Below are 14,237 nucleotides of genomic sequence, written 5' to 3'. Positions count from 1 at the left end.
GGGGTGGAAAAGACAATCACAGAAAAAAGTGACTATTATGACATAAAGATCAGTAATAATAATAATAATAATAATAATAATAATAATAATAATAATACTGTAATAAAAATAAAATTTTATTTGTACCCTGCCCTCTCTGGCCGGAACTGGGCTCAGAGCGGCTAACAGCATATAAATAATACAATATGCATAAAAACAAGCAATCAATCAATTAAAAATGCATCCCAAAATTAATTCAAATAAATTAAAGTTAAAACTGGACAAATGACAATCCTCAGGTTAAAATTGCAAGTGGTTAATATTTGCCAGGACCAACTGTTTCCACTGATATTATAAGGACCTGTGAGTGGGCTGGGAAACCTCCTTTGCACTTGTTCTTCTACAAAGAGAAATTGAGTCAGACGGAACCCTGACCAAAGGCCTGGCGGAACAGCTCCGTCTTGCAGGCCCTGCGGAAGGATGTCAAATCTCGCAGGTCCCTGGTCTCTTGTGAGAGAGTGTTACACCAGGCCGGGGCCACATTCTACCCAGCAAGTGTTTAGCATTAAAAACCAGAAGTCAGCAAGGTAATATCTAATCTTACATTGATAGGGCTGGAGTTGTTAGACAATCACGAACCTTATGCTAGGTCCTTATTTTTTTTGCAAGCAAGTGGGGAGATTGCCTGAAGTCTAGGCCACATCAACATTGTCAAAACCTAACTGAGAAGAGAAAGCACTGGGGTCTCAAATGAAAATTCAGCCTTCAGCCTTCTCAGAATATTGAAAAGGTTCTCTCTCACCTCCCCCTGCAACTTAATCCTTGGAGAAGATAGATGAAAATGTTATCTGTAGAAATCATGGTACTTTCACACTTCGCCATTCTCCACACGGATCATATCTAAACACCTCTGCATTTTACTCAAGGTCAGGGGAAATATTAGTCATATCCCACACCAATCTCCTTGCAGTTCTCCCTTTGCCATTGAAGTGGGAGATTCTAGTGAAGCTGGGGGTGGTTTTCAAGAGCTATTGGGCCAGATTCAACTAAACAGCCATGGGAGCAGGAGCCAGCACAAAGAGTCCAACTAGTGCAGAGGGAGCCACCACAGAAAAGGCCCATTCTTGTGCTGTGGCCCTTTGGACATCTCACAGAGGAGGCAAACAGTGAAGGGTCTCAGATGATTATCACAGAATTTGGGTTGGTTCATATTGGGAGAGGCGGTCCTTGAAGTATTGGAAACGTGCATTTTACAAATTTTGCTGCATTAAATGTGCATCCTGTAGTTGACCTCCTTCGCAATGTTTTATTTTGAAATCTTAAGATAAAATTTTAGTTTCCTGTTAATTATGTTGCTGTGAATGTATATTTTATATTTGACTTTCCTCAGTAGTGTTCTATTCTGGATTGTTTGATTTGATGTTTGAATGTGTTGTAAACCACTTTGAGATTTTTTCCCTTAAAAATATAAAGTAGTATAGAAATGAAATGAATAATAATAATAGATTCTTCTAAATACTATGCTCCTCTAGCTCATTATGTTTAACCCTTCTCAACTTGGTTTCACCATTATATTCATCTATTGGACACTGCAACTCCTGTTTGTATACATGAAATCAAAGATTTACTAGCAGACTTAGCAAACATATCTCAAACCCCTTTAGAAGCATCCTCTTAACTAATCTAATCTATCAATTAACAGCAAGCAGCTGTGGGTGACTCTCCATAGACTTGCCACTTATTCTTGCTATCCTTCTCAAACGGCAAAAATGGAGGAACTTTTAAGCTGAAACAAAAGAGTAGCCTAGCTCTGGTAGGCTTCAGGCCTGAAGAACAGGATAGAAGTCTACTAACTAATATGGGTTGGGTGTATAATGCCACCTACAGGCCTAAGCACTGAGTTTGGGGAAAAATCTTGCCAAAATGAAGGTGGGAAGCTGTCAATAAGAATATGGAGAAAGTAAAGCACTGCAGGAGACTGAATGGATGGTTCAAGGCAGATAATTCTCCTTCAATACAGAAAAAAGAAAGAGTCGGCAAATTCATGAAAGCTCACTCTATCAAGGGCAGCCACTGCCAACCTTGTGCCGTCCAGATCTTTTGGACAGCAGAATCCTGGAATAGATTAATAATCTTTTGTTCTTCATTTAAACTGTAACATCACTATCCCCTGAACTACAATATGGGGGTCCTCCTCTGTTGCCTCGGCCAATAAAGCGAGATGAGCGCCACAACCCCAGAGTCGGTCACGACTGGAACTAATGGTTAGAGGTCCCTTTACCTTTACCTCTGTTAACAAAACTGCTGTAATGTCCCATTCATTGCAATGTCCTTGCTACCTACTGCCAAGTAAGCCTGCTTGGGGGAAGATAAGGACAGTCAGCTGTCCTTGAGGAGAGTCAGGCCCAGTAACTATAGCAGCCACCTCTATTGTGGAAGCCGCCCAGAGTGGCTGGGGAAACCCAGCCAGACGGGCGGGGTACAAATAATAAATTATTATTATTATTAATTATTATTATTATTATTATTTCTCCCCAAATGCTTCTGACAGTGGTTCTCTGGGGCCCAGCACTGCATTGCAAATGGGCACTTTGTTGGCGGGCAGGACCAAGAGCAATTTGGAGGAAAAGAGAAACCTGCAGCAATCCAGCCTTAGGCTTCAGCAACGGGGCTTTAAAGGTTATTGAAAAAGTAGGGCCACACACATCAACATTGCTGTAATAGGTTGGTGGGTGGGTGGAGAATACCTTGCCAAAGGCCTCCATCAAATCTGACGCCAGGCTGGAACGTTTAAGACCTCGTAATACCTTTTAACATCATTTATATTATATTACTTCCTAAGCAATTACTATCCTGTTGTTATTGCAGCAAATGAGGAGCTAATACATTTAGTTAGCATACTAGATTTAAACCCTTCCTTTAGGAGTTTCGGTTTAAATCATTCTGATGGTGCCCAATGGTTCGAGGCAGAGTGCTGCGTTGTGAAAAGGGCACTAAGTTTTGCTACAGGCTGTCTAGATCAGTGTTTCCCAACCTTGGGCCTCCAGCTGTTTTTGAACTACAATTCCCATCATCCCTGACCACTGGTCTTGCTAGCTAGGGATGATGGGAGTTGTAGTCCAAAAACAGCTGGAGGCCCAAGGTTGGGAAACACTGGTCTAGATGAAGAGGGATGCGGGTGGCGCTGCGGGTTAAACCACAGAGCCTAGGACTTGCCAATCAGAAAGTCGGCGGTTCGAATCTCCGCAATGGGGTGAGCTCCCATTGCTCGGTCCCTGCTCCTGCCAACCTAGCAGTTTGAAAGCACACAGTGCAAGTAGATAAATAGGTACCACTCCGGTGGGAAGGTAAACGGCGCTTCCGTGCGCTGCTCTGGTTCGCCAGAAGCGGCTTAGCGGAAGCTGTATGCCGGCTCCCTCGGCCAGTAAAGCGAGATGAGCGCTGCAACCCCAGAGTCGGCCACGACTGGACCTAATGGTCAGGGGTCCCTTTACCTTTACCTATCCAGATGAAGTTATCCTCCCCCTAGTTGTTTTCAGCTCAAAGAAGAATATAAGGCATTGCTGTTTTGCTCAAAACTATCACAGCCAACTTTCCTCGGAGTCACTGCTTCTAAATGCTTATCTAAAGAAAGTTTCAAGAACCTTTTGGCAGCTGGTTTCAGAAGCTCTGTGCTCTTGATCATAAGCTCCAAACCGTGATATTTTGGAACAGGTCTGGGAGGAACATTTTATTTAGACACATCATTATGGCCCCAGATGGACTTGCATCTGATGCTGTACTTGTAGGCATACCAAAGTGGAACCTTGTTACTATTGTTGTTGTTTAGTCGTTCAGTCGTGTCCAACTCTTCATGACCCCATGGACCAGAACACGCCAGGCACCTCTGTCCTCCACTACCTCCCGCAGTTTGGTCAAACTCATGCTGGTAACATCGAAAACACTATCCAACCATCTCGTCCTCTGTCTTCCCCTTCTCCTTGTGCCCTCCATCTTCCCCAGCATCAGTGTCTTCTCCAGGGAGTCTTCTGTTCTCATGAGGTGGCCAAAGTACTGGAGCCTCAGCTTCACGATCTGTCCTTCCAGTGAGCACTCAGGGCTGATTTCCTTAAGAATGGATGCGTTTGATCTTCTTGCAGTCCATGGGACTCTCAAGAGTCTCCTCCAGCACCATAATTCAAAAGCATCAATTCTTCGGCGATCAGCCTTCTTTATGGTCCAGCTCTCACTTCCATACATCACTACTGGGAAAACCATGGCTTTAACTATACGGACCTTTGTTGGCAAGGTGACGTCTTTACTTCTCAAGATGCTGTCTAGGCCTGTCATTGCCCTTCTCCCAAGAAGCAGACGAAGTTATTTCTATAAGCAAATCAGCTTACGGCTGGGAAGGCTCTAGGGATATATTGTAGCCCTGTTGAGCTCATTCTTGGCTGCCCTTTTTGCTGCAAAACAGCTCTGGGGTGATTTCTTCTAGTTAGGAGAATGCAACAATAGTACCCATCTTCAGAAATGGCCAAGTCAATGATCCAGGAAACTTTACATCCATTACCTTGTTATCTATTACGGGACACCATATACTAGGTAAGCTGAACTCATTTTTTTGAGTTCAAGAATCTACTCGCTGACTCTCAAGTGGCATTTAGAAAGAACAGCTCGATTCAATATAATTATTTTGGGCTTTCTCATCATGCTGAAAAATATGCAGGGGCCCTTTTTACTGTCTTTATGGATCGAAAGGCAGCTTCCGAGTTCCATCTCCAAGGTTAAGCTATGGCAGAACCTGGACAACATTCCTGCTGATGATAAAAGACTTTTCTATCTCATGAAGGTTTGCATAGTAAGTCTTATACAGATTAGATGTGGCAATCACGGACAGCTCACCCAGGATATCCTCATGTCAAAGGGAGTTAAGCAAGGCTTCTTAATCTGTTCTTAAATGAACTTGAAAATGTCTTAAACGACCAAAACCAAGCAATAGGAAAGCTTGTATTCTACTTTATACCAATGCTGCTGTTATTCTTTCCATTCCAGACCTGGGATAAATAAGGCAGCTCTTGTCTTAAGTTTTCATCTTATTGCAAGCTCAATTGTCCAAAGATCAGCTAGACAATAAAAGATTTTAGTATTTTAAAAGAAGTTTTCGCAGTGCAGTTGGGTGTTAAACCACTAAATTATACAATAGATTAAAATTTCCACTATTTGGTGGTGGTATTCTTGGGCTACACATAACGCCCTTGCTTCTTAGGAAGCTTCAGTCAGTCATTCTACTACATTGTTTCTTTTACACCAAAGGGGGTCAGTATATTCCTGAAGCTATTCATTGTCAGTGCTCATAATAGCAGCTGCGTAAAGGAGCTGAGAAGGGAGTGTCATCAAATTGAAAATGCAACCAAGCTATTTTTTCATGTGTTTCTTTACATATACCAAGTTATATTCTTAGAAGCAGGGCAGTGCTCTTTTGAGAGCTTGTTTAGCAGTCTTAAAGCTTTGGCTTAAGATCTTTAAGATGGTAGCAGGGCTGCCTAAGTATTTACCTGAGGATAGCCACTGTAGACAAAGTCTGCTGCCTCAAAAAGCTTGTTGCACTGAACTGCGACACCCTATTCCCTTCTTCAAACGGGATTTGATTCTGCATTTCCCCCAGTAAATAAAAGCCTCTGGGATGTTTCCTTACAACACCTTTTGGCTCACACATGCTACGCCACTGTCTTATGATGCTCCTTTTCAATTAGCTGCTTACTTTAAGGATCTGTATGTAGCCATTGGCCTTTTACTCTGGCCAGATTCAAAGTTTTGCCATCTCAAATGCTGTGCAGTAGATCTGCTGGTGTTCCCCTCTCCTAAGACAGATGGATTCTGTGTAATGTTTATTTATGTTCTATAATTTCTATGCTAGAGCTTGTCAGCAAATGTCCGACTCGGCCCGCCAAATCTTAATTTCATGTTGAATATCTGCTGGGAGAGAAAATCTCATGGGCGTCATTGATAGGGGCCAAATTTATATTGGTGGCAATAAGAATAAGGGGACAATTGAGCACCTGAAACTGAAACAATGATTTCCAGGGCCTTACTGAGGTTATTTGTCTATTTGCACATAACTGAGCTGTTACACTCTTGGGGCAGGGACTCCTCCTGTGATATTTTGTAAAGCACCAAGCACACAGATAGCACTATACAAACATTAAGTACCCCCCCCATGTTGACTGTCAGTTGCACCCCTCCATTTTTACAGACCCTGAAGCTTCTCTAGAACCAATTGCTCTTTATTCTTTGGAGACGTTTATTTTTGAACCAAGGACTACAGTGAACATTTCTAAAGAAATGCTCTCTGTTTGAAAGGGCGGGAAAATTCCAACCATTATTATTGACTTAAGGAAGCTCATTATGAGTCGGGGGAGGGGAACCACAAACCCTGGCACCTGATGCAAGTTCAGTGCAGGTGGGAGTACAATAGCAGGATCCACTCCATAAAAATATACGAGGAAGAAAGACATACAACCCATTGCGTTTCTGTAGCTTGCAAGAAGGGAGCAACAAGGGCTGGCTGCCATGTGATCATCTGCTCATTAGAGCACTTCTTAACATCTTTGGGCACATGCTCACAAGGACAAATGTGGGAGGGGGAGATACCACTGTCAGGACTGATCACATGAGGAAAATGAATCTATCATGTGACTTGGCCTGGCCTGCAGTCTGAATGAAGGTCAGGAATCTAAAGGGGAGAGGGGTGAAGATACATTTGTTGCACACTATCAAAATGTAGACCATATTTACATTTAAATATATATGTTGATATAAGTCTTTGTCATTTTCCCAACTCAAAAGTTGTCAGCCCATATGATTTTATTAACAGCTATGAAAGATGTATTGGGAAGATTGGAAACCAGGAAGATCAAGTATTTTCGAAAGACTGGAGTAAATCTGTAATTTATTTAAAAGACCACTGTAAACAGTTAAAATCTTTGGCAGGGACGTAAAGACACTTGTAATGTGGAATTTAATTTTATGGTAATTGTGGTTATATAATAAATAGATAGAAGGGACACGGGTGGCGCCGTGGGTTAAACCACAGAGCCTAGGGCTTGCCGATCAGAAGGTCAGCGGTTCAAATGCCCGTAACGGGGTGAGTTTCCGTTGCTCAGTCCCTGCTCTTGCCCACCTAGCAGTTCGAAAGCATGTCAAAGTGCAAGTAGATAAATAGGTACCGCTCCGGCGGGAAGGTAAACGGCGTTTCCATGCGCTGCTCTGGTTCGCCAGACGTGGCTTAGTCATGCTGGCCACATGACCCAGAAGCTGTACGCCGGCTCCCTCGGCCAATAAAGCGAGATGAGCGGCGCAACCCCAGAGTCAGTCACGACTGGACCTAATGGTCAGGGGTCCCTCTACCTTTACCTTAATAGATAGGTAAGGGTAAAAGATGCAGTAAATTTAATCTTAAAGATGGAACCCATGGAGGGAGGGAGGGAGGTCTAAGGGTTCGAAAGAACTCTGTATCTTAATGTTGGAGATCATTTTGTTTTATATGTATAAAATCTTTTCAAAAATTCAATACAAATTATATATATATATATATATATATGCTTTCGTAGATTTTCACGGGTATAGGAATGCAGGTTTTGGTGTCCTCGGGTGTCTTCCCGTGTAAAAGTTGGGGTGTCTAGGCGACGTTTCGACGAGGTCTCACTCGTCATGACGAGTGAGACCTCGTCGAAACGTCGCCTAGACACCCCAACTTTTACACGGGAAGACACCCGAGGACACCAAAACCTGCATATATATATATATATATATATATATATATATATATATATATATGAGAGATGTAGTAGCCCTAGAGCACCATAACACAAGTACTGAAATATCCTTTGCAAAAGGACGGATCTTCAGGAATTGGTGGAAGGCTTCATATTAGGGAGCCTAGATAACAGCACCACTGGCATCTACAGCTTCTGCTCTAGCATCACCCATCCAAGTTAGACTGGCTTGTCAGAACGTTATGCTGCATGGCCCCAATGACAGATCCATGCACTTCACTTACTTCTGAAATAGATTTCACAAAGCGTATTCCATCATTGGCTCCTTTAACCTTTGCCAGACAGTCGCAGAAATAATCCCAGTAGTCTTTCCGATTGCCCAGTAAGCTGGACTTTTCTTTCTGGTCAAACTTTGGAAGAGAAAAGGGGAAAGGGTAACTTCAAACGGATGATTTGCCAAAACATCGCTTGCTCTCTTTGTAAGCATTCAGAGAAAAGTGAAGCGTGTTCCCACCAATAACCGCTGGGATTTCTGAACAGACCTAAAAGCCACTGGATGAATTAACATAGGCTAACACTGCCAGTCTGAAACGTATGTTTATAAATACTATGGAAACAAACAGCGCAACAAAGCTGTTAGACCTAAAAATGGTTATCCCAGATTCAGCAACTAGTTAAATCAGCATACTGACCAAACTATATGTTATTCTCCTGACTTGAACATCATGGGCAAGCATCATGAACTGGTTTTAGTTGTGTTTTTTTTAATGAACTGGTTTTAGTTGAACAAGCATAAGATGTTCATTTGTGTCACCGAATTCAATGAAAGACAACACAAAATGAGTCTGCACCAGTTTGCACAGCCCCATTCTGGAGGGTTGCGGGGTTTTGTTGGTCACTGCAGAATACAAGAGAGCCCAGGGAATTGTTTTTACATACTTATTCCTGTAGATTATTCTGTTTTAATGAATGAGATTTAGAACACACAGCAACATGTACCATTACGGTTCTAATGCAAAAGGGTGCACTTTCAAAGACAAGTTACACAAAATTCCAATAATAATAATAATAATAATAATAATGCTCTTTGACCTTTTAACACATTTTAATATGTAGATTTTCCTTGGCCAGTTCCCTGGTTAACAACTCTTAATATGTATTCTGGTTATCAGCCTCTTCATTTAGCTACTTTAAGGGAAAGCTCTCAGGAAATAGTCCGCTTGTAAATGCTAACACTACTTACTTGCAAAAGGTATTCTAGCTTGTAGGAAAATTTGTGCAAACTGATAGAGTCATCCGTGATTGGTTCTCCTCCTTCTGTAAATTCTTTGTTCAGTTCTGTAACAGCATCTTTGGAGAAAAACACAAAGCACCATTTGTGAATTTAAACAGGAACAATGTGAATAACTGAAACGATAATCTCTTTTATGTCCATCAATATATTTTAGGTTTCATACAGCGTCTTACACAGGGTCAAGAGTTCAAGCGACATAAAATGCCACAAATGGAGGAAAAAATACATTGGTCAGGGCAATACTGGTGTGAACTTGGCAAGATTTGCAAGAGTTGCCTAATAAAGGTTCGGAGAAAGAAGTATTTAACCACAGCTCCTGGTTCAGATGACAAACAAAGCTGTAGCTAACCAAAAGCAGAAATTGACATTTCCAAACTCCTTCCAGCCATGGGACAGGAGAAGTGAGTGAGGACACAAACCCAAGTTTCATTCTGGTTCATTCCCCTTGTGATAACTTACGATGTCCAAACACAGCCACTGATTTCACCTAGATCACATTGTACCTGCATTTTAAGAAGTAACTTCCCCTATGCTCTGGTTTAAGGCTATAACGCTGAACAGGGAGCGTGAGAAGTTCCCATTGAAATGTTCCCTTCAGCAGGTCTGAAACGGGCCACCTGAGACATCATCGGCAGGGTTATTTGTTATTTCAGAGATGCATATCCTGTCTTTTGCAGATGCCTCAAGGCAGTTAACAAAAATGGCAATGTTTTGGATACCACACACAGGCTGCTGAAACCTGAGCGCAGTAGCTCCCTGTGCAAATTGTCTCTACGCTTAAAAAAAAAACCAGGGTGGAAGAAATGGAGCATTTGTGGTAGCCTGGAGAAAATAGCCAATTTGAATGGCAAGCAATTTCACATGATTCTATGTTTTATTCTGCTTTTATCATTTACCCCACTTCAATTGCTTTATGTGGTAGCTGTCTATAAATCAATTCATTTAACAACAATTCTTGCCCTCTGTTTCTTGTAGCCTCTCTCCCAACACAACAACATTCCTGTCTCTCTCTTTCCCACAGAAGCACAAATTCACATCACGATACAATGAATGAGTCAATCACACCCAGGCAGTATTTTACCCTGCAAATCCCGAATAATCCTCTGCAACTGACTTTCTTCACCACTTCTGGCCATTGCGGAAAGCAAAGGTGCACCACTCGACTCCTCAGCCAGCTATGCAAAGAGGGCAAAATTTGTATGGTTGGTGGGCATTTGGTTAGCAGCGATTAGTTGTCTTTGCAGCATCTGCAAGGGAAGGGAAGAGAAAGATTTTGTATTTACAAATTCTGCTACAGGCAGCTATTATGGTATTTCTGATTTTTAAATCATGATTACTGCACTATAGTTTTTAACATTTTTGTTGGTCTAATAAAGGTAGTGCCCTCATATGGATCATCAACAATACCTTTATTTTTTCTTATTGGTGGAACAATTTTCTTCCTTCTCTGTTCATTCAGTGGAAATCTAAATTGAGCCATTGCACAGAAGTGAATGTCAAAAGAGAAACAACTCATAGCTCATTCACTTTTAGATTCAATGGTAGTTTTCAGTGCCCCACCCCATACTCCCTGGAATGTGCCTTCAATGTGTTCAAAGTGGTTGCATTCATAATGGAAAAATTGGGTTTTACAGAGGGCTCCCAAAGTCAGTGATCCACTAGAGGTGAGGTTCATCACCTGTGACACAATCAAAAAGGCCACAGTAGTCAGGTGACTGCTCACATGGCGAGCAGCGGTAGTAGTCAGAAGTATGATAAGTCATGTGATGTTATAGTCACATCAGGAGCTGCCAGATTAAAATTAGAACTTTGCACTTTTTGTTTAAAACTATAAATCAATGCCAACAACTGTAAATATGTGTTTCAGACCATACGGACCACCATCCCAGCAACCACTAAGTTTAATAAACAATAAAATAAAAATACTGTCAGAGGCCATTAACAACAATTTATGTACCACCCTATACCCGCAGATTTCAGGGCGGTTCACATTGATAAGAGATATGCAGTGCTCGAAACTCCCATTGTTCTAGGCACATTTTGCAACAGGGAATTTCATTAAGGCAAGCAGTTTCAGAACTCTGGGCGCAGTACTGCACCTAAGATTTCAGAGTAAAACTGCAGAGTGGAAGGAAAGGAAGACCCTTTTCTGCCTCCCCACTTCCAGCTAAAGACTGGAGAAGAGACCCTCTTAAGAATATTAGGGGGTGGGCAGGGGAAGGAATAGACCATGTGAAAAATGAACATAATATTTTAGCTGCATTCATTCATTTTCAGCTTTGTATTCTTGTTATAAAAAAATGTGCCTAGACAGTCTGTTGTTGCGCCCGTAACCTCGGTTTCAGCTGCCATTTAGCTCCTAGCTTTCATATCTCAGTTTCTAACACTGGAGCTAGGTGCTGCGTAACTGACCTTAGACAAGTGGCAGATAGAAGAAAACAACACCATCTGTCAGAAGCAAGATTTAAATGCATCTCTCCCCCAACTCTTACTACAGAATCACAGTTACTCTTAAGATGGTGGGGGAGATGTGGGAGCACCCCACTTTAAAAAGGAGAGCACATGGGAAGGAGAGAGAAAGTGACTCACGTGCGCTCCTGGGGCTGGAAGTCACTCAGGACCACTGCTTCCCTCACTTACTTCAGGGCAGCAGCCCTGAGCGAGAGAAGACCAATCTATTTATTTTGCAGCAGCCTGCATAAACGTGGTACCTGTATTTATTGATGCATAGAGATTGCCTGACACTTCCCCTATGAAGTTTCTTGGGGAGTTCTCTACTTTAGCCCCCCCCACTTGTAAAATGAGGTGACAGTAACCTACATCCAGCAAAGTTGTCGTAAACCTAAATGCAATTAAAGACAATAAAGCAAAATGTAATTTTTTAAAAAAATCTAAATCATAAGCAGGCACTATAAGTAGCAGATGAAAACACAGCCTAGTTCATGAACAAAATAAATCTCAAAACCCCTTTCTTTAAGGCACATGGTTCACAGCTTGCTTGTATACAGAGGGGTAACACTGCCCTCAGAGAGTTTCACATCACACTATTTCAACCACAATATAGTAACTAGTTGAAACGTGCTTGAAATGTAATTTTAAGATCTGCTTCTGGTACTTTATCTTGCTGTGATCACTTTCCTCAGGAAAAAGAGCTTTGTTAAATTCTCAACCACTGCGTGTTTCTTGGCTTCCTCCAAAATCACCAACAAAATGTGCTTTTATGGTATCTCTAGATGGGGATCTGACTCATTTTTACTGAAGGGTGCATCGTTTTTTAGTTTAAGGAGAGAATAAACTCCTGACTGTTAAACCTTTGACACATTAGCAACATTTTTATTCCATCCCCTCTGCTGAGAGATTGTCTTGAACCTAAAAAATGCACTCAACTGGGACATCTCTTCTATACCGCCATTAGCCCTGCTCACTTTTGAAGCCTGGGAAATGGGATGTTTCATCTGTGACAATGGAAAGCCTGAAACAGAGAGGAGCAATAAGATCTTGAACCCAGAATCAAGCAGCATCAAGACCTTATATGCACTGCTCAGATAGATAGGAATAAGGTCGCTTTTGCATCTTCAGTCTGCAGCAAAATTCAGCTACATATAAAAGGCAGTTAGCTGGGGATTTTTGAATTTTTTGAAAAAGAAAGCAAACTTCACAGCAAACAGGTGATACAATTCCAGAAGGGAATTATTATACCTGTATTTCAGACGTGAATCATAAGAATGGTATACATGGAGTTATACAATAACTTCACTGTTTTGGCAGAGGCTAGCAACACCCTGTCATCTGGCAGAAACTAGGCCGGCAGGATTAGTAGGCCGCTGAATGTTTACATGTCAGCATTTTTAAAATCTAACAAGGTGGAACACATTTTTAGACTCACCAGCAGCTTCCCCCAAGTCCTTTCTAACAAATTGCAAAAATCAAAGCTAACTTCCTTTGAAATGAAGAGATTCAAGTGGAAATAAAAAAGTTGCTACTTTTTGGCACTTCTCAAAGAGTAAATAATAGTGACTAGAAGTTAAAGGTATACAGCTGCTAAGAAACAGAATGACAGCGAGACAGAGTCAGTGTGATGTTATGGTTAGAGCACAGGACTTGGACCAGACCCAAATCCCCACTCAGTTACGAAGCTAACCTCGTTGGGTTTATAGCCCCTGCCTCTCAGCCTAACACTTCTTACAGGGTTGTTGTTAAGAATAAAGGGAGGATCATATGCCCAAACTCCATGAACAAAAGGCAGAAGATAAGTGTAACAATGATCAAATACATGGGGGATGAAAGCAGAACTTTTGTTTTTGAAGTGGCTGTCTTCACGAAAATAATGTGCGACACAGCAGCTGGGAAGGAAATGAGATTGGGGTTGCTGAGACAGTGAGCGATGGGAGGCTTACAGAGGCAGAAATCTTGTGGGAGCAGTTGCCATTTGGACCCTGTGAAGCTTAGAATCATAGAATCGCAGAGTTGCAAGGGGATCCTGAGGGACATCTAGTCCAACCCCCCCGCAATGCAGGAATCTCAACTAAGCTTCTCGACTTACTTCCGAGTTAAGCAAGTACACAAGATCAACATGAAACCCAGCCAGATGGGCGGGGTATAAATGATAAAATTATTACTATTATTATTATGAAGCCCATTTTGTTTGCTGTTGTCATTCCTCTACTGTTGATATATTACCATCCAGCCTGCCATGAGGGGCAGTTCGGGAGAAGTGGAAAGCCTTACTCGCTAATTATTATTTTTTGGACATTTTGGTTATCGCCCCAGTTGTGGTTTGGGCCTGTTAATCCACAACAGAAAGGAATGAGCAGCTGATTCTGAGTGGGTGGGCTGGCTGCCAGAGAATGCTTTTCGTTTGCATCTTCTCGTTTGCCCTGCCAAAAAAGAAAGAAACACCCAAAAAAGGTACCCCACACTCTTTGTTTACTGTTTCCTATGACAGATCTGAACGAGACACGAAAAAAAAATTATTTTTATTTTTCCACCCCCCTCAGCTGCGCCTGTTACACAACCTACTGGATGCTCTCCCACGGGAGTTATAAATAAAAGGCATCGCATCCCCGACCCACTTTGGGAGAGTTAAAACACAATCGAAGTGATTTCGTCGCTAAGAAGATTGTGATTATTATTATTATTATTTCCACACACACCCCCAGGAACTCGAAGTGAAAGAAAAGGCAGGAAGGCAGATCAGCTGCTTTTAA

At 41.9% G+C, this 14,237-nt stretch overlaps 1 protein-coding gene across 3 annotated transcripts in view; it reads right to left on the bottom strand.

The window, feature by feature from the left end:
- FYCO1 (FYVE and coiled-coil domain autophagy adaptor 1) overlaps positions 1–14,237 on the bottom strand; it is a 57,050-nt gene that overhangs the window by 42,359 nt on the left and 454 nt on the right. For 2 of the 3 annotated variants that reach the window (XM_028750546.2, XM_077916406.1), the window contains exons 2-4: positions 10,112–10,277; positions 8,980–9,086; positions 8,021–8,146 (exon numbers count right to left, since the gene is read on the bottom strand). In XM_028750546.2, coding sequence (XP_028606379.2) covers positions 8,021–8,146; positions 8,980–9,086; positions 10,112–10,166 — 288 coding nt within the window. In that variant the 5' untranslated portion in view covers positions 10,167–10,277. Of the gene's footprint in view, positions 1–8,020; positions 8,147–8,979; positions 9,087–10,111; positions 10,278–10,437; positions 10,726–14,237 lie in introns of those variants that run through there. The other variant, XM_077916405.1, reaches the window with a different exon arrangement.

Source organism: Podarcis muralis, chromosome 12 (genome assembly GCF_964188315.1).
Source record: "Podarcis muralis chromosome 12, rPodMur119.hap1.1, whole genome shotgun sequence".
Lineage (NCBI taxonomy): Eukaryota > Metazoa > Chordata > Lepidosauria > Squamata > Lacertidae > Podarcis > Podarcis muralis.
Note: the sequence above shows the minus strand (reverse complement) of the source record. Positions and strands in the feature narration are given on the sequence as shown.